We start from the raw sequence: 20,957 nt of genomic DNA on the forward strand, positions 1-20,957 counted from the left end.
TTTTCTCATATGTTCCCTATAAAATTAGATGTTCCATGATAATAGGGATTATGCATTGTGGTAGTTGCATAATATGTTGAAAACTTATTCCTTGTTGCTCAAAAGTGTTAGTTAAATGATTACATCAATTTACATTCAAACCAATGTATATTTACTAAGGACCAACTTATGTGCAAGATACTGTGTTAAGGCCAGAGCATAAAAAGTCGTATTTCTTACTCTAGAGAAATCTGTAATATAGTGAGAAAAATGTACAAAAAATAGTAGATGAAGAGTAATATTTGAAGATTTTATTTCACTTAATTTTATACGTCATTTGGAGAATGTCATCAGCCTGCCTCCAGCCTAGTTGGTACAAATTGTACACTTGGGCCGGGCGCAGTGGCTTACACCTGTAATCCCAGGACTTTGGGAGGCCAAGGCGGGTGAATCACAAGATCAGGAGTTCAAGACCAGCCTGGCCAACATGGTAAAACCCTGTCTATACTAAAAACACAAAAAATTAGCTGGGTGTGGTGGTGGGTGCCTGTAATCTCAGCTGCTTGGGAGGCTGAGGCAGGAGAATTGCTTGAACCAGGAGGTGGAGGTTGCAGTGAGCCGAGATCATGCCACTGCACTCCAGCCCCGGAGACAGTGCGAGACTCCATCTCAAAAATAACAATAATTTAAAAAATTGTACATTTGTTCTACAGTAGCTTTTTTGCTTCTCTAAAAATAAACAAATTGTTAAAATAGAAAACAGCTATATGGTGGTTGAACTGTGTTGAAATTTGAGCTTTTTTTCATTCAATAATACATGTCATTACTTCCTTTACTAAAACAGAGTATGTTGTTCCCAGAGCAAATACACATGACTCTGACTAAGAAAGGACAGAGTCACTTTATTTTATGGTCATCTGTTTGATTATAAACTACGGGCAGATTAACAGTTAAAGGGACAATATCCCTTCTGTCTATTGTGGTATTCTATCAGGTACCATCCCAGTCTTTGGCATTAATCAACTCTCTTCTCGCCCCTTCCATTTTCTCTGTTCTAAAATTCATGTCACCTTTAAAGACAGTTTGGATAAGTTTAAGTACAATAAATTTTGAAGTCATTACATAGCAATTCAAGATGCCAAGTATCCAGAAGTATTCTCTTGGGAGTCACTTTACTAGCTGTAGTACTTCAAAAACCTCAATTTCAACCAACGTCATTATACAACAATCCAAAACGCCGAGAATCCAACAGTATTCATTTTAGGAGTCATTTTACCAACTATAATATTTCAAAAAGCTCTATTTCAAACAGCATCCCAGAACTTTCCTTGTCAAAGCTACAGGATATGATGCAAAACAAAACCAAAACCAAAAACTTCTGTATTTATGCTTTAAAAATTCATCTTACTGCCCATTTTTCTTACTTTTGTTGCCCATTTTAATAAAATATCATGCTTTATTTTGTAGCACTGTAACAAAATTATTGGCACCTACTTTGAGAAATGTGGAAAGGTTGCCGCTCTAGCCAATGACTACAAAATGATCTGCATTGATGAATACTGCCAAACTAGAGACAAAACATCTACATGTGACACTTACTCAGAACTGTCCCGCCTCTGTGCCTCAGATGGTCCTGGCACCTTTGAATCCTGGCGAAGCGATTCCGATGTGGTTTGTGGTAGGTTTTTACCTTCATTGTAGGTTACAACTCTGTAAGTTTCTACAGCACTTTATTTTTTATTTTTTTTCTCATTTATCTTTTTTTTTTTTTTTTATCATACTTTAAGTTCTAGGGTACATGTGCACAACGTGCAGGTTTGATACATAGGTATACAGTACTTTAAAGTTAAGCTGTATTGCAACGTAATCTCAAATGATTCTAAGCCCTGGAAGGGGATCGTAGAGATGATGAAGTCTTGTTTGTCACATATACTTACAAGGAAACAGATTTGTTTAGGTGATGTGACTCGCCTCAAGTTGCAGTGCTTTGTGTTAAGATCTTAATTTAAAATGTTGTACTTGTTACAATCAGTTAAAGTCACGGAAAACCATGAGTGAGTTCTATAGAAAATAACTGGAAAGTTTATCAAATGTATACTGATTAGTACTATCATTTTTCAAAAAGATTAATAAAAAATGTAAATATGAGGTTCATATGCAAACATACTTTCCACATATGCTTAAGTCAATCCTCATAATACAAGTAGAATATAAATATCAACTTAAGATGAAATGAAATTACAGAAAAAATATATTTCCTCTAAATTAAATATTGTGTCATCAATAATGCACAGGAAATTGGCATAATTTAGTCGTATTGAGTATCTTTAAAGACTGACTTGTACCTTGTAACTCAGACTCAAAGAGTTCCATTTGAGAAGCTCCTCCTTAGAAGAGTATGTATTTCTTATATTTAGTTTCCTCTAATATCCGTGTATACATATTTTTATATTTCTTCAGAAACACATAGATGTCCAGAAGAACAACATATCTACAAAGAATGTGGACCCTCCAACCCTGCAACTTGTTCTAATGTGGCTCCTTTTCAAGACAGTGACTGTGTGAGCGGCTGCACGTGCCCAGAAGGTAGTACACCAATGAGAGTATTTACACTAAAACAAAACAAAAGCTAAAAAGAAAGTGGGACTCAAGTCATGTCAGAGTGATATCTTATTTATAGCATGACATTCCAACAATTTAACTATTTCTAATATATTCTCTTAGCAAACTGCAGAGGAGGGTTAGAGAGAATTTTAAAGCTAATGTGTATTTCCATCTCTACAATACCTGAGGGCTTCTGTATTACACAGAATATGCTTTAGTCCCAAATTGAGTGCAATGGGACTGTGCACTGTGTAGCAGTAACTCAGACTCAGAAAATTGTTTTCTATCCTCTTGCCAGTTCTCAAATTAGGAGTAATTGCTTTAACAAGAAATTATCATTTTCGGTGCATGTTACTCTTGAAAGAACTATCTCAAGAGTGATTTCACAATACGCTGCTGAACAATTTACTGATGTTTGTAGAGTTTTGAGGTCAACTTTATACAATGTGTTCTAGGTTATCTGTTGGATGATATTGGAGAGAAAGGAAAATGTGTATTAAAAGCTGAATGTCCCTGTGAATCCAGTGGAAACGTGTATCAGCCAGGAGAAGTCCGAGAAGGTCCTTGTGGTTCTCAGTGGTACGTGTGTGCTTTTTGTTCACATATTATTGATGGTAAAATAATACCAATATTTTTACATAATTTGGAAAGATTCCCAAATGCACCCTTAAAATAATCCTTTAAGAAATCAAAAGCAATATCACTGCATTTTCTGTGTTGTTGGTGTTTTGTTTTTAGACTCAGGGTGTTTTTTATTATAAAATATATGATCTTTCTGTGTATCCTTAGAAGATAATGCTCACTAACAGAAACAGTGTTTTCAATAGTAAACCTCTTGGTAGTTGCAAATATAGAGCAAAGTATAGTATACGATTTTGGTTATAATAATGAAACAATAGTGATGCTAATTCTGCCAAGAATATTTAATAAAACGTACAGTTAGAAAGAGCCAAATACTTTTCAAATAGCTTTTATATGTGGCGAGATTGGTGAAGATGAATAATATATCTATTCAGCAGTAAATTCTAATGTACCAAAAGTTATTGTAGGTTATTTCACTATTAATTGAATACTCAGTTTGAGTCTTCCTTCTAAGTTCTACAACAATGTAATGACCATTGAGATTTCCCCGTTCTTCATTATGGCTTTTCTCTGAAGCTCTAAATTTCTGCAATACTACAAAATACTTTTCTTTTCTTTTCTTTTTTTTTTTATTATACTTTAAGTTCTAGGGTACATGTGCACAACGTGCAGGTTTGTTACATATGTATACATGGGCCATGTTGGTGTGCTGCACCCATCAACTCGTCATTTACATTAGGTATATATCCTAATGCTATCCCTCCCTGCTACTCCCTCCCCACAATAGGACCCGATGTGTGATGTTCCCCTTCCTGTGTCCAAGTGATCTCATTGTTCAATTCTCACCTAGGAGTGAGAACATGCGGTATTTGGTTTTCTGTTCTTGTGGTAGTTTGCTGAGAATGATGGTTTCCAGCTGCATCCATGTCCCTACAGAGGACACAAACTCATCCTTTTTTATGACTGCATAGTATTCCATGGTGAATATGTGCCACATTTTCTTAATCCAGTCTGTCACTGATGAACATTTGGGTTGATTCCAAGTCTTTGCTATTGTGAATAGTGCCACGATAAGCATATGTGTGCATGTGTCTTTATAGCAACATGACTCATAATCCTTTGGGTATATCCCCAGTAATGGGATGGCAGGGTCAAATGGTATTTCTAGTTCTATATTCTTGAGGAATTGCCACTCTGTTTTCCACAATGGTTGAACTAGTTTACAGTCCCACCAACAGTGTAAAAGTGTTCCTATTTCTCCACATCCTCTCCAGCACCTGTTGTTTCCTGATTTTTTTAATGATTGCCATTCTGACTGGTGTGAGATGGTATCTCATTGTGGTTTTGATTTGCATTTCTCTGATGGCCAGTGATGATGAGCATTTTTTCATGTGTCTGTTGGCTGTATGAATGTCTTCTTTTGAGAAATGTCTGTTCATATCCTTTGCCCACTTTTTGATGGGGTTGTTTATTTTTTTCTTGTAAATTTGATTGAGTTATTTATAGGTTCTGGATATTAGCCCTTTGTCAGATGAGTAGATTGCAAAAATTTTCTCCCATTCTGTAGGTTGCCTGTTCACTCTGATGGTAGTTTCTTTTCCTGTGCAGAAGCTCTTTAGTTTAATTAGATCCCATTTGTCAATTTTGGCTTTTGTTGCCATTGCTTTTGGTGTTTTAGACATGAAGTCCTTGCCCATGACTATGTCCTGAATGGTATTACCTAGGTTTTCTTCCAGGGTTTTTATGGTTTTAGGTTTAACATTTAAGTCTCTAATCCATCTTGAATTACTTTTCGTATAAGGCGTAAAGAAAGAATGCAGTTTCAGCTTTCTACTTATGGCTAGCCAATTTTTCCAGCACAATTTATTCAGTAGGGAATCCTTTGCCCATTTCTTGTTTTTGTCAGGTTTGTGTCAAAGATCAGATGTCTGTAGATGTGTGGTATTATTTCTGAGGGCTCTGTTCTGTTCCGTTGGTCTATATCTCTGTTTTGGTACCAGTGCCATGCTGTTTTGGTTACTGTAGCCTTGTAGTATAGTTTGAAGTCAGGTAGCATGATGCCTCCAGCTTTGTTCTTTTGGCTTAGGATTTTCTTGGCAATGTAGGCTCTTTTTTGGTTCCATATGAACTTTAAAGCAGTTTTTTCCAATTCTATGAAGACAGTCATTGGTAGCTTAATGGGGATGACATTGAATCTATATATTACCTTGGGCAGTATGGCCATTTTCACAATATTGGTTTTCTTCCTTTTCCTGAAATGTATTGTGTCTCTGTGGGGACATAATTTGGCTCAATACAAAATGCATTTTCTCTATAAATGGAAAATGTTTTATTTTGGTAGTAATAATCAATATTAATTTATATTATGTTTATATTAATAATTAATTTTAATTTGTATGAAGAATTATAAATAATAGTACCTATAATTTATTGAATGTCTATAACAGTACTGTTCAAGAGAAATATAATTTAGGCTACAAAAATGATCCACATGTATCATTTAACAGTTTTTAGTTGACAAATTTTTAAAAGACATGAAGAAACAGGTGAAATTAGTTTTAGTTATGTATTTTATATAACCCAATATATCTAGAATACTATTATTTAAACATAACATTAATATGAAATCAAGTTAGTGAGGGATTTTACAATATTTTTTTCCTATAAGTCTTCAACATCTGTATGTGTTTTACATTTATAGTGGGTCTCAATTGAGATGAGACACATTCCAAAAGCTCGCTCTATGTATTGTGCGGTGCAATTCTACAATGTGGTTTGTAGCAGGTATTTTAACACTGATAATGAACTGTGTTCCATTTAAAAAAATCTCTGAAATCCAGATTATAAGTTTTATATACTTAATTCATGAGAAGTTATCATTATAGTCAAGGCTTCTAAAATATTAGGATACCACCATCAATGAGATGTTTTATTAGAGCTGAGATTTGGGTGGAAAATAAAAATGGTCGAATAAAGCTTAACCAAATGTCTTAACTTGTGATGAATTTTTAGTGTGAAATTTTATTTGAACCATAGAGAAAATACAATTGATAACCCTTAATATAACCATTACAATTTAACAGCACATGCCAAGATGCAAAATGGTCTTGCACTGAAGCATTATGCCCTGGAAGATGTAAGGTGGAAGGAAGTTCCCTTACCACCTTTGATGGTGTTAAGTACAACTTTCCTGGAAACTGCCACTTCCTGGCCATTCACGTATGTAATAGCCTGCAATATTTGAGCAAACTGATATACAAACAAAGCTATTCTTCAACCAATTTAAAACACAGTCTTCACCTTGAATTAGTATTTAAAGAAATAAAAAATGAACAATCCTTCAATTACTGGTTATGTATTTCAGTATGTTTTCTATCACATACTGGCACTGATGGTATTACCTGTCAGTATTAAATTAACATTACCTGTCCTCCTTGGAAATTCCTTGCAAAAAAACAACCTAACAAATAGAACCCTTTTCATTCACTCATAATCATATGAATACACTGGGAATTTATTTCATTCTTCTACTTTTCTTTGTGTGTGGTCACTACTGTTTCAAATAAAATAATCTTTTACATTCCATGAAGCATCTTCTGCTTTCATTATTATTTCCTTAAATTTATTTTTAGTTTTTATAATACAACAGTATCACTATGATAGAGGCTATTCTTACATTTACATTCTTTTCAGTACTAAAATTTTAAGTCACTTGAATTTCAGTAAAAGAGTGATTCCGTTTTGTAGTTTGTGCTACAAAGAACTAGCAATCTAGTCCACCTGAGAGTTAGTGATTTTATATAATCTTTTTGGTAAGAAATGAAGATGAACAGAATTTGTGAATCCTGAAGTAATAAATGTTGGTTAATGTCCTGTAAGCTACAAAATGTAGTTGCTGCTACTAAAAGTCACTCTTCCAAAATAAAGCTTCTTGATTGCCTACCAACATAATCTGCCTTTCCTCCTTCTTCTTCTTTTTTTTTTAATTTATTTGAGATGGAGTTTTACTCTTGCCGCCCAGGCTGGAGTGCAATAGCTTGATCTCAGCTCACCGTAACCTCTGCCTCCTGGGTTCAAGTGATTCTCCTGCCTCAGCCTCCTGAGTAGCTGGGATTACAGGCGCTTACCACCACGCCTGGCTAATTTTTGTATTTTTAGTAGAGACGGGGTTTCACCGTGTTGGCCAGGTTGGTCTCGAACTCCTGACCTCAGGTGATCTGCCCACTTTGGCCTCCCAAAGTGTTAGGATTACAGGCGTGAGCCACTGTGCCAGGCCTGCCATTCCTTCTTTTTATGCTCCTCTAAATCCAATAGGATACAGGATGGGGAAAGTAAGAGGGGAAAATGACAAAGCATAGGGAACATTTGCTTCTTATAGATTACAGATTTCCAGACATTGAAATGAGATCTGGAAGTCTATGTTTGATATGACTTATATTACAGTTTAACAAATTAAATGACTCTCACATTGGATTTAAAAAGACATTGCGAACTGTCCAGAGAAGAAGCAAACTGTGTTACTGCTAATTCCTAAGAGTCCTTATGTGGCAGTACATTCCCTTTGGGAAGACAAAAAGTAAAAATAAAATTAAAAAATGATGACTATGAAAATTCATCAATGGTAAACTACATGGATATAGTTTATGCAAGATACTAAGCTCTTGGCCAGTCCAGAGGCTGTACTATGGGCTGAACTTGGTTTCTATTCTTAGAGCACTCTGATTGTAGTAGGAATTGTACATATTTAAAATTCAAACACTCATTGTGAATGAATTACATAGTAATAGCATACCATAAATAGCATTAAATGACATTCTAATAAACATTTTAATGAAATGTATTTTTTACAGAATGAAGATTGGTCTATTAGTGTTGAGCTCCGTCCATGCCCAAGTGGTCAGACAGGAACATGCTTAAATAGCGTTACCCTTCTTTTGAATTCTGTAAGTAATCAGCTTCCTAAGGCTTATTCAGAGTCAAATCATATCACTTATTTTATAAATTCAGGATTTTTGAGGCTGAAGAAGAGAAGCTTTACTATGTATACTCAAAGCTTAAGTAAAATTGCATAGAAAATTGATAAAGTCTCTGGAAGTGCCAGCTAGTTGCAAAAGTCCTGAAGTATATCAAAATTACCATAGATATACAATTAATATGTTGATTATGGATCAAATTTATGTGTTCATTGAAATGTTAAACTTTGCAGACCATTTATGAAGGAAGGCAATGGCATTTGTTTAGAGCTTTATTTATTTGGAATTGACATTATAAGTGGAAATAGACCTAAATGGGAAGGGAGGATGAGTAGTTTGGACTTTGACCTTTACAGGCTGTTTAACCTTTGGATACCCAAGTTACCGTCTTGGGTTTCCATTTCTGCATTCACATGTTGGGGATGAAGATTTATTTACAATCTGGTACACAGAGTTGGTATGAGAAACAATGAAGCAAAGTGTGCCTTAAAAATGCTTTAAAAATGTATTTTAGATATTTATTAATTAATCCTATAGCATTAAACATCTTATGACATAAAAATTTGGGTTCATATATTACATTAAAATTAATACTGCAAGTTAATATTAACTAACAAAGTGTTTTAAATATTAGTCTGTTCCAGTTGACAAATACATATTCAGCAGTGATGGAACAGTCACAAATGACAAGATTAGAAATCAAGGTTATTACTATTCAGGTAAGTTTAATAACAACATTTTAAAATAAGTGTAAGATGCAGTCATTTTTTCAATTTTTAAAGCTATTACATTTCTGATTTTTAACAGATATCAAAATATTAAAGTATTTTAAGAAAGTAAGAACTGTTGAACATGTAATTAATGTTCTTAATTATTTTAACAGATAAAATACAGATTTTCAACGCATCTTCCTCATACCTTCAAGTAGAAACATACTTTCACGTAAAACTACAAATACAAATTGTTCCTGTGATGCAATTATATGTTTCTATGCCACCCAACCAATTCACAGACACTGTGGGTAAGTCCTCTGGATTAAGTTTTATTCCCAAGGCTGAAATATTACCATCACTTATTCTAATTTCTTAATTAGATAATTAATTAATAACAGTAAGCCAATAAACCATTTTGACTTAATCTTTCCTTCCACATTGTAGTAAAATAATTCCAACTTACTCGTCATAGTAAAGATGGCTTTACTTATTACAAAATCTATTCCCTAAAGATTTTAACAATTTAAATTTTTAAACATTTTAAATTAACGCTTTTATTTAAATGAGATTTGATAATATATGTGTTTTTTTTGTTTGTTTGTTTGTTTTTTTTGAGACGGAGTCTCGCTGTGCTCCCAGGCTGGAGTGCAGTGGCCTGATCTCGGCTCACTGCAAGCTCCGCCTCCCGGGTTCACGCCATTCTCCCGCCTCAGCCTCCCAAGTAGCTGAGACTACAGGCGCCCGCCACCACGCCCGGCTAGTTTTTTGTATTTTTAGTAGAGACGGGGTTTCACCATGTTAGCCAGGATAGTCTCGATCTCCTGACCTCGTGATCCACCCGCCTCGGCCTCCCAAAGTGCTGGGATTACAGGCTTGAGCCACCGCGCCCGGCCGATAATATATGTGTTAATGTATCACTTTGCTAGTGTGTGCTACTAAGGCTTTAAACCATAGTTGAATAAATGAAAATATTATAGATATAAATCTTTTGAAAATCACAGTTTATATAAAAGCTACACTGTGACTTGTCTTTCTGGGAGATCATATGGTCATTTCTGTCACTGATGTTTTCTGTCTTATAAATCAGTTATTAACTACAGCCATAAATGTTGAGCAAAACAAACAAAGATTATGGCAAGTGCCACAAAGACTAGTACTTAACAAACAGCAGAAGGTTTTGTAACACACCTGTACTTGAGAAGGTAACTTATTTACTCAAAGGAATAGATGTAACTCATAGGTCAGAAGGGTCTGGGTTAAAAAGGCATATAGCACTCAATATGATTCAACTATCCACACTGAAATCGTGCAAATGTGAGTCATAAGTTCCTACTTAGAAGCACACTTTCTGTTGGCTCCTCCAAAGAGATACAAGTTACAGCGACAAATAGGAAAAAGACAGTATTCATGGCAAATGGTGTTTCAGTGCTCCTGGAATGCGAATGAAAGGGAATTTGGGTGAAATCTGAAATGCCATGACATTTTACTTAATGTATGAAGGCTAAACAAGGCATATTCTCAGGTAGCTTCTACAGGTTTTCTCTTGGGCAAAGAACTGAATGTGCAGTGAGGATGTGAATCCAAAAAATTGAGTAGGTGAGGTGTGAAACTTTGCTGTGTGCTTTTATACAGGACTCTGTGGTTCCTACAACAACAAAGCAGAGGATGATTTCATGTCAAGTCAGAATATATTGGAGAAGACATCTCAAGCATTTGCTAATTCTTGGGAAATGATGTCCTGTCCTAAAGGAAACCCCTCTTCATGTATTAGTATAGAAAAAGGTAATGTTAATTGACTATTGAAATCTGTAATTACATATTTGGTGCTAGGAATTATGTACTTATTTTGGTAATAATATGAACACGTCAGATAATCCTGGCTTTAGTTAGTTTTTGTTGTACTGTCTGAATTTTGGAGGATACAGCAGAGAAGCAATCTGGTTGGCTGATCTTATTCCTACAAAACAAATAGTTCATGGGAGTTCATCTTGGTTGTTTGCTTTTCTATACCTACTCCTTTCCTTCTTACATAATTTTCACTGTCACTATAGAATAACAAGATTAGAAGAGATTTGGGGCACATTTAGTTCTTCAATTATTCCCTCCTTTAACTTAGTTATAAAAATAGTCATTGGTTGAACTAGCAAGACTCGCCCAAACTGGTGAAGCCACTTGATGATAGAGCTGTGGTTGGGTCCAGGTGTCCTAACTACTGCTGTGCAAGCCCCAATACAGACATTAATTAAACTTTACACTGGTATGATTTAGCTTACATTTATGCTTACCAAAAGGATTTTAAAATATTAGTTCAATTTATTTCTACCAAAACTCATGAGCAGCCTGGGCGGGACTATTATCCCCACTAATGTAGATAGTGGGGATAATGGAGCACAGAGAGGGTTAATAAAGATCCCTAGTGAATAAGGATGACAGATGAGAAATTCAAGTATTTTGAATCCAAGTCATGCTTTGGTCGCTCCTCTGGTATTGCTGATACTAATAAATGCTTCATTTTGTGTTGCTTCTTTCATAAAAAAAAAAGAGTGCAATGGAAGCTAAGTTAAAATATATTACATTGACATGTTAATTAGTTGTTTCTAAATTAATATATACTTGAAATAGTCTTATCAGATTATAATAATATTTTAACATTACTAAGGCAATTCCTTTTGAAAGCCTTGTCTACTAATTTTGATTTAAAAGAGTTGGTAGAAGCATTAATGTAAACATCATAATACATATTTCAGGGTTTTGATTATCATATTATTTTGATTTTGGAGTGTTGCAATGAAAACAGTTATAATGAGAATGTATATCTCATAAGATACCAAGTCAATTTATGTTAAGCAGACTGTATGCCACCACTTTGGAGAGATATAGAAATTAATTAAATTTAATTTTCAGTGCTTTACATTTAACTTAACATAAAATACAGAAAATTAAACTGTATTTTAATAAGCTGTTAGTAATATTTAGATAAAAAGTGATGATACTGGGTTGCCAATTTGTTAAAATTTTGGAAATAATTGGTCTCAGTTTGTTTTTAATAGAGACAGCTTCCTCTATTACCAAAAATCTTTAGGCCAAGCACTTATTACTCAGATGCTATTGTTATGATTTTTATTTTTGTTAATTTAATACTATGCTAGTTATTTATAGGCCAATGAAATATCAATTAAAAAACAAAACAAAATTGGTGTGTTGGAATTATTGATACTGGTTGTGCTAATATATGACCTTCAGGAAAACTGATATAATCTTCTATAATCTTCTGAGGTGACTGGGATCATGTGGTGGTTGGGCGGGGTGGGGGGCGTTGTTGTGGTTGCTTTATTTACCAACTCATCACAATTTAGCTATAAATATATATTTTAAAGTTAAAAGGAATCTAAAGATATAATACGGTCCCCTAATTCCATTTTTATATAGAAACTGCATTTCAGAGAAAGGTAAATTGATTTAATCCAAAATTCCAAAGCTAACAAAGACTTTGCCTCTTAGTGTAAGATTTTTTAATTATAGCATGCCATCTTTGCATATAGTGACAAGTTAGATGTATTACAGCAGAACACTTTAAAAATTGTTTTAATAGAGAGAACAGTTAAAATTGTACATCTTTTCTTTCAATTAAAGAATTATGGCCGGGTGCGGTGGCTCACGTCTGTCATCCTAGCACTTTGGGAGGCCGAGGTGGGCGAATCATGAGGTCAGGAGATCGAGACCACCCTGGCCAACACGGTGAAACCCCATCTCTACTAAAAATACAAAAAATTAGCTGGGCTTGGTGACACACACCTGTAATCCCAGCTATACAGGAGGCTGAGGCAGGAGAATCACTTGAACCCAGTAGGCAGAGGTTGCAGTGAGCCGAGATCATGCCGCTGCACTCCAGCCTGGGCGAAAGAGTAAGACTCCATCTCAAAAAAAAAAAAAAAAAAAAGGAAAGGATTATGACATTATTGAAACTAATTTTGAGTGCACTGATTTTCTTCCAGAAAAGTTTGCTGAAAGGCACTGTGGAATTCTTCTTGATTCAAGTGGGCCTTTTGCTTCCTGCCACCCAATTGTGAACCCTAAACACTATCATGAGGTATGTGAGGCTCTAACATTAACACCTCTTGTTGACAAATACTTTGCTGATATTGAAAAAAGCATGTGGATATTAAATATTTTCGAATAACAGCCATTGTCAGTAGATTAAAGTATATCCTTCGATATGTATTAGATTCTATTAATTCATTCTTGTGTTAGATATGCCAACTTCAGAAGAAAAGTGGTGCTGGAAAATAACCCCAAATGAGAAAAATCTTGAATAAGTTTCTCTTTCTGCCTTTTAAAAAATGTTTTGACAAGCAGGCTAATAATTCATTCACTATTTTGAATATTTAAAAATGTTTTCGAACATTTCAAAAAAGCTTTTTTTGGAGTAGAAGAGTGGTTAGGAACTAAATTATACTCAGTTTACCTGTTCTTCTGAGTAACTTCATAATGTAATATAAATTTGTTTCTTATTTTCAAGGAATGCAAAAAATATACTTGCTCTTGTGAAAACAGTCAAGACTGCCTATGTACAATTTTAGGTAACTATGTGAAAGCGTGTGCTGAGAAGGAAACATACATAGTAGAATGGAGAACTGGCCTATGTGGTAAGCCGCAGAGAAGCTTGCAATAACTACTTCCTTCCCAGTTTTGCTACAGTGGGTGTGTGGGGGTGTGTGTGTGTGTGTGGTGTGCGTGTGTAGGCATATGTGTTTACAAATTTTTAACTAGTTCTTTCAAAGATGATTTTTTTGTTTTATTTTTAATATCCTTGTGCAATCCTTACATATTTTACTTCTTGATTTATTGATCTTGATTTAATATATTCACATATAGAGAAAAACCAGAATATATATGTATTTATATATAAATATATGTTTCTGTTCAATTATTGTGTGCTGAAATTTAAATAATGTTCTGACTGCTAATGCATTTGTAAATGACATTTTAATATGAATAATTTATGTTGAGAAAAAACAAAAATGAACCAATAAATTAAGGGCTCAACTATGATATTTTTAAAATCTTGCTTTGTTTTAAAATATTTATTGCACTGTTTGACTATGACTTCACAAAAACACTTGATTTACCAACAGTAAAACAAAAACAAACAACAAACTTTGTAGAAACAAACCTCTTGTAGATCATATTTAACACCACATTGCTTGTATCTAGTTAATCAATAAGATCTGTCCATTTCACCTCCAAAATCTCTCTTAAATTTATTCACATCTCTCCATCTATATTGCCACCAACCAGGTTCAAGAAACTACCATTGTTTTTTCTCCTGGGTGATTTCAGCAGCCTCCTTCAATATTTACTCTTGGCTTCCTCTAATCCATTTTCTACAGAAAAACCAGGGTAATCTTTAAAACCAAGCCAAATGGAACTAAGCATATCATGTGACACTCCAGGCTAAAATAAGTTAATGGTGTCTCATTGCTCTAAGGCTAAATACCAAACTCCTTAAGGGGGCCCTGTAAATTTTAACCACTGATTCATTCTGTCTCTGGCCATATAGTTTCTATTCTTCTATGTACTCTTTGAAAGACTCATTCTCCCTCTGATTTAGGCTATTCTCCAGACAGAATCACCTCTCCCTGGACTGTCTTCTTGCTCTTCATCTACTCACGCTCTTCACTAAGTGTAGATCCTCATCTGTACAGTTAGTGCTTCCCCTCTTGTTTCTTCATAGCACGTACCATGATTGTCCTTTCACTGGGAATATAAGCCACGTGAAAGCAATGTATTGCTTCTCCTGTTTATGGGCTTAACCCCCAGCAAAGTTTTTAAACACATTAATAGGAATTCAGTATTGACTGAAAACAAAAAAGAATTTTAAAAACCCAATGAACAAGGACTTAAAAAATTCATAATCTCTCTTATGAAAATTCACGATATCTATAAACATCGAGCTGAAATAAAATTATTTCCCTGAATATGTACATATTCATTGTTTCTTTTGTCTCTGTACCAACAGAACATTCTTGTCCAAGTGGACTAGTTTTCAAGTACAATGTAAAAGCCTGTAATAGTTCTTGCCGATCATTGTCAGAGAGAGATAGGAGCTGTGATGTAGAAGATGTTCCAGTTGATGGATGCACCTGCCCTGATGAAATGTACCAGAATAATGAAGGAAACTGTGTACTGAAATCTCAGTGTGACTGCTACATAAATGACGAGGTCATGCAACCAGGCAAACTCATCCATATTGATGACAATAAATGGTATGGAAATTACATGTATACTTGCTATGACACTGAAATCAACAGACTGTGTTCTTTTCAGAGAAATGGTCTTTTGTCAGTATGAAGTCTTTTTAGACTGGTCATACTTATGATTCTTATTTCTTAATAAAAATCTCTTTTATTCTGGAAGGCTCATTGCATCCTAATGGATATAGATTATCCCACTCTGGTTTTGTTTTAAACACCAGTAGAAAAATATTCTGGTAAATTCTATATACAGACAATGTGAAATGATTTCATATTCAGAAGATGCTCTCTAGCTGTCTCTCTGTAGTCATCATTCAACAAACACTTATTAAGTGTCTGCAGTGTGCCAGGCCTTGTGCTGAGTGCTGGAGTTGCAAAGCTGAAGGAACATTGTCTTGGACTTCAAGTAAGCAGGGCACAAACTATTAGAAGGAGCTTTGTATACTAGAATATGGTAGCAGAAAGAGCCAGGTACTACCTAAGGAGATTAAGACAAACTTCTCAGAGAAGACAGGCAAATAAATTGTACGAGGGAATGAATCTTTTTCCAGACAAAAATGAAATGTAGAGGATGATTTCCTGTAAACAGAATGCACAGATGTAGGAAATGTTAGAAAAAAACTACACATGTGGGTTGTTTTGTACAAGATTGGGTTAGAAACACTGACAGTGGTCAGATCATAACCAAGAATTTGGAATTAGTTTCTGAAGAATTGAAGAATTTTGACTATTTTGGCCAAGGAGGCTATGATTTCTACAGTTTGGAGCAAAGTAATTTTTCTCTTTCTTTCTCTTTCTTTCCTTCTTTCCTTCTTTCCTTTTTTCCTCCCTTCCTCCCTTCCTCCCTTCCTTCCTTCCTCCCTTCCTCCCTTCCTCTCCTTCTTTCCTTCCTCTCCTTCTTTCCTTCTTTCCTTCTTTTCTTTCTTTCTTTCTTTCCTTCTTTCCTTCTTTCTTTCCTTCTTTCCTTCTTTCTTTCCTTCTTTCCTTCTTTCTTTCTCCCTTTCTCCCTTTCTCCCTTTCTCTCTCTCTCTCTTTCTCTCTCTCTCTCTCTCTTTCTTTCTTTCTTTCTTTCTTTCTTTCTTTCTTTCTTTCTGTCTGTCTGTCTGTCTATCTTAGATGGGGTCTCACTTCAATTGCCCAGGCTGCAGTTCAGTGGCACAGGTTTGGCTCACTGCAGCTCCAACCTCCCTGGGCTCAAGTGATTCTCCCACCTCAGCCTCCTGAGTAGCTGGGACTACAGGTGCACGCCACCATGTCCAGCTAATGTTTTGTATTTTTAGTAGATACAGTATTTTGCCATGTTGCCCAGGCTGGTCTTAAACTCTTGGACTTAAGCAATTCACCTGCCTTGGCTTCCCAGAGTGCTGAGATTACAGGCATGAGCCACTGTGCTCAGCCTGGAGCAAAGTAATTTAAGCATGTTTTTAATTCCATAGAGAGATGTAGGAATTCTTGACAACATAATTGCCAACATGAAATAGCCATTCAAAACTACTTTGAATACACCTCCTCTCTTTTCTTTGGTTTCATGAGGCTATCATTTAGCAATAAGTAATTTTTCTTGATCATTCAAAAGGAAAGCCTAGGTAACCCCTTTATATCAAAGCCCATGAGCCTTTGGCTGGGGTTTGATAATGATAATTTCTTTTTCTCTGTAGTTTTGGGGAATCAATAGATTAACTTTTTAATGGTGCTTAATAAAGAATTACTAATTTAACTGTTTTGGACATTAGAAAATACGCAGTCTGCTCTTATTTTCATGGGAATCAATACATTAACTTTTCAATGAATCAGGCCAGTACCTCCAAATTATGTTCCCTTCACCATATTTGAGACTTTCCTCAGCTGGCACCACTGTGATAGCTAACTTGGTTGCTCATTGTTGCTCTGTCTCTCTGTGTCCTGTTTCCTGCACTACTGCAAGAATGTGTAGCTTAAAGCCACGTGCATACCTATGTAACAAACCTGCATGTTCTGCACATGTATCCCAGAACTTAAAGTATAATAATAGTAATAATAACAACAATAAAGACTATGTAGCCTAAAGCACTATTCTGATAGGGCCACCTCCCTGCTCAGAAACTTTAGTGACTGACAGTTACCTGGAGAACAAATACAAACTTGCAAGTCATTTAAGACCATGTAAAGTCTGGCCCCAATCTACATATACTGCTTCCCCCATTTTCCCTTCTTTCCATCCAAACATGAATCATTTGAGTCACTGGAACATATCTTGTTCTCTCCTACACCACAGTTTGGCATATTATCAGAAGTATTAAATTTCACTTCTCATCAAGATCCAGCCATCCTTTCCACAAGGTTTTCTCTGATGCCCATAAAACCTTGTTTGTACATTCTTGTAATATTTACAAGATGATATCTTATCCTTTGGTATATTTTATGCCTCTTCTGGGGATGGTGTCTCACTCATTTAACTAATTGTCCTTGAAACTTATGTCTAAATTTATAATTTTGTTTTATTTCCAGTGTCTGTCGGGATGGAATTCTTCTTTGCCAGATTCCCATTGATTTAACCCTACGTAAGTGTTAAAATCACGGTGCAAATTTAAAATATCCACTTTTGCTAAAGAAAACAGATCGACAGGCTCTTGATCAATGACAATTCTTCTTATTCTGCAGAAAATTGTTCTGGAGGGGCTGAGTATGTAGACTGTAGGGATCCCAAAGCACAGAGAAGAACCGACAGAACATGCAGTACTCGGAACATACCTGTTTTTGATGTAAGTAACATAGTATTAGAGTTTAGCCATTGAAAGGTTTTGTTTCGGGTCCTAGGAAAAATAATTAGAAGGTCATACTCTTTTTGCGTGTTATTTTCAGTTGTCAAAGATTGACTCCAAATACATACATGATATATTTAAGCATTTAAATTAATGCTGATAATATGACATGATTAGAATGGTGCCTCATGGTGTATATTTTATATTTATTCTTGTAGGAGAACTTGCCTTGCAAACGTGGGTGCTTTTGTCCAGAAGGAATGGTTCGAAATTCTAAAGGGATATGCATCCTTCCTGATGACTGTCCGTGCTCTTTTGGTGGACGAGAATATGATGAAGGAAGTGTCACTTCTGTTGGCTGCAATGAATGGTGCTTAATAATGGATTTTTATTTTATTTGTTTTAGATATTAGAAAATGCAGTCTGTTCTTATTTTCATAGGAAAGAATTCACACTTTGGGATATTTGAAAAAAAAATGACCAAATACAGTTAGAAAAAGATGCTATTTTATTTATTTATTTATTTATTTATTTATTTATTTATTTATTTATTTTGAGACAGAGTCTTGCACTGTCACCCAGGCAGGAGTGCAGTGGCATGGTCTCGGTTCACTGCAAGCTGGCCTCCCGGGTTCATGCCATTCTCCTGCCTCAGCCTCCAGAGTAGCTGGGACTATAGGTGCTCATCACCACACCCGGCTAATCTTTTGTATTTTTGGTAGAGACAGGGTTTCACCGTGTTAGCCAGGATGGTCTTGATCTCCTGATCACGTGATCTGCCCGCCTCGGCCTCCCAAAATGCTGGGATTAGAGGCGTGAGCCACCGTGCCCGGCCAAGATGCTATTTTTAAAACAGAAGTTTATGTAGCATTGTATATATTGAACATCCTACATTATAACGAAGACTACTACAAAATTTAAATCAATATGAAACATAATTTTGTGCTTCTTTACAAAAGCAATATTAGTGTATGAATCCCGGCATAATATAATCACTACGCTGTGTCATCTTTTCCTTTTAGTACCTGCATTAAAGGGTCTTGGAGTTGTACCCAAAATGAATGTCAAACCATCTGCCACATCTATGGGGAAGGTCATGTTAGAACTTTTGATGGGAAAAGTTACAGTTTTGACGGTCTCTGCCAGTATTCATTTCTTGAGGTAATTATGAATATGTCTTATTAAAATTTTTCTATAATTCTTAATTGTTCATTTGTAGATTAGTTCCAAATACTTTTGTTTTCAAATGGGAAATATTTTTAAAAGGTCCCTTATATGTTTCCAGAAGGCAGTAAAATGTTATATTGTGTACTGCTGGCTCTGGAGGCTAGGACTAGATTTCACTGCTGGCTCCATCTTTTATCAGATGCATGTGTTTGGGGACATTCCTTAACCTCTCAGTGTCTCAGTTTTTGTATTTACAAAATGGGCATGAAAATAGCCCCTACTTGAAACCACACTAGAGCACACACTGGAGGACATACTAGTGCTCAATAAATAAATGCTAGATATGATTCTTCCAACAACAGCACTGGCAGCAAAAATTACAACTAACATTTATGAGCGCTTCTTTGTCAAGCAAATTTATATATTTCATTGCATTTAATAATTATAATACTATAAGACTGATATTATTATTCCTATGATGCAGATGAAGAAATTGAAGTTTAGAGAGGTTAAGCAACTTAAGCTACCAAATAGAAAATGTCATAGTAAACCTAGACCTGTCTGATTACAGAGTTCATGCTTGTTACATACATTCCAGAGTTCATCTTATCAAGCTGCAAGCTTCCTAACTAACATTTAAGGGGTAAAATTTGTTGTATTTATGCATTAGTTTTGTTTGAATATCAAGTTTCATGTAAGTCTTTGAGGAAATAAGGCCAAGTTTACCTAGCTAGTCTAGAAATAAATCTGTGATTACAAACGTCTATACTTTAAATACTTACATGTTTATGGAATAATTCTGAACTTGTGCAGAAGTAATGGGAAAATAACTGAGTCAAAACAAATTAGCTAGAGTGGACTTAGTCAAGGCTAACTATCTGTAAATGTGTTAAACTATTGTTTTTTGGAAATTCCGTAACACAACATACGGCAATTTATTGAGTTTAAGGCAAATATTTTCTCTAAGAATATTTGTCTGACACAAATACTGTAGTTGAGTTCTGTGTCTCTAATATTTACAAACTATTATAATTTTTATTTTAAAGGATTATTGTGGTCATGAAAATGGCACATTTCGTATTTTAACGGAGAGTGTTCCATGCTGTGAAGATGGACTAACATGCTCAAGAAAAATTATAGTTTCTTTTCAGGTACTGTACTATTTTCTTTATTTTTTCCTCTCAGATTGTGACAGCCAAATAAAACTGTTATTATAAATCTGTCTGAATTTACAGGATCAGAATGTTGTCTTGCAAGATGGTAAAGTAACAGCAGTCAAATCTACAGAAAGTAAGAAATGTGAACTCAATACAAATGCATACTCCATACATACTGTTGGCCTGTACTTAATTCTGAAATTTCAAAATGGAATAATCATGATTTGGGACAAAAATACAAGACTGTCTGTTATTCTGGATCCAAACTGGAATGTATGTATATCGCTAACAACTGAATAACGGGGAAGCAAAATCATTTCTGTTACTAAAAATTAAAGACAGGTATTGATAGGCAGAGTAAAGGGGAATGGCAGGGTCTCTGTTAGAGTAACAAGCCCTCCACCTTTCTTCAACCTTCTTATGAAATATGAAATGTAATCAAAGATAACAAAATCTGGTTAAAAAGTAAATGCAAGGCCGGGCGTGGTGGCTCAAGCCTGTAACCTCAGCACTTTGGGAGGCCAAGACAGGCGGATCACGAGGTCAGGAGAGCGAGACCACCTGGCTAACACGGTGAAACCCCGTCTCTACTAAAAAATACAAAAAACTAGCCGGGCGTGGTGGCGGGTGCCTGTAGTCCCAGCTACTCGGGAGGCTGAGGCAGGAGAATGGCGTGAACCTGGGAGGCGGAGCTTGCAGTGAGCTGAGATCCGGCCACTGCAGTCCAGCCTGGGAGACAGAGCGAGACTCTGTTTCAACCAAAAAAAAAAAAAAAAAAAAAAAAAGG

General features: G+C 35.4%; 1 protein-coding gene across 1 annotated transcript in view; it reads left to right on the forward strand.

The window, feature by feature from the left end:
* MUC19 (mucin 19, oligomeric) overlaps positions 1-20,957 on the forward strand; it is a gene marked incomplete at its 5' end in the record, with an annotated part of 176,875 nt that overhangs the window by 18,885 nt on the left and 137,033 nt on the right. Inside the window, 17 exon segments of the mRNA XM_031650173.1 lie at positions 1,447-1,657; positions 2,440-2,565; positions 3,039-3,162; positions 6,249-6,384; positions 8,016-8,108; positions 8,773-8,857; positions 9,022-9,159; positions 10,484-10,633; positions 12,847-12,941; positions 13,371-13,497; positions 14,871-15,117; positions 17,593-17,645; positions 17,746-17,846; positions 18,065-18,216; positions 18,869-19,007; positions 20,060-20,164; positions 20,249-20,443. Of these exon segments, the coding sequence (XP_031506033.1) occupies positions 1,447-1,657; positions 2,440-2,565; positions 3,039-3,162; positions 6,249-6,384; positions 8,016-8,108; positions 8,773-8,857; positions 9,022-9,159; positions 10,484-10,633; positions 12,847-12,941; positions 13,371-13,497; positions 14,871-15,117; positions 17,593-17,645; positions 17,746-17,846; positions 18,065-18,216; positions 18,869-19,007; positions 20,060-20,164; positions 20,249-20,443 (2,277 nt within the window).

This window comes from Papio anubis, chromosome 9, assembly GCF_008728515.1.
Source record: "Papio anubis isolate 15944 chromosome 9, Panubis1.0, whole genome shotgun sequence".
NCBI lineage: Eukaryota > Metazoa > Chordata > Mammalia > Primates > Cercopithecidae > Papio > Papio anubis.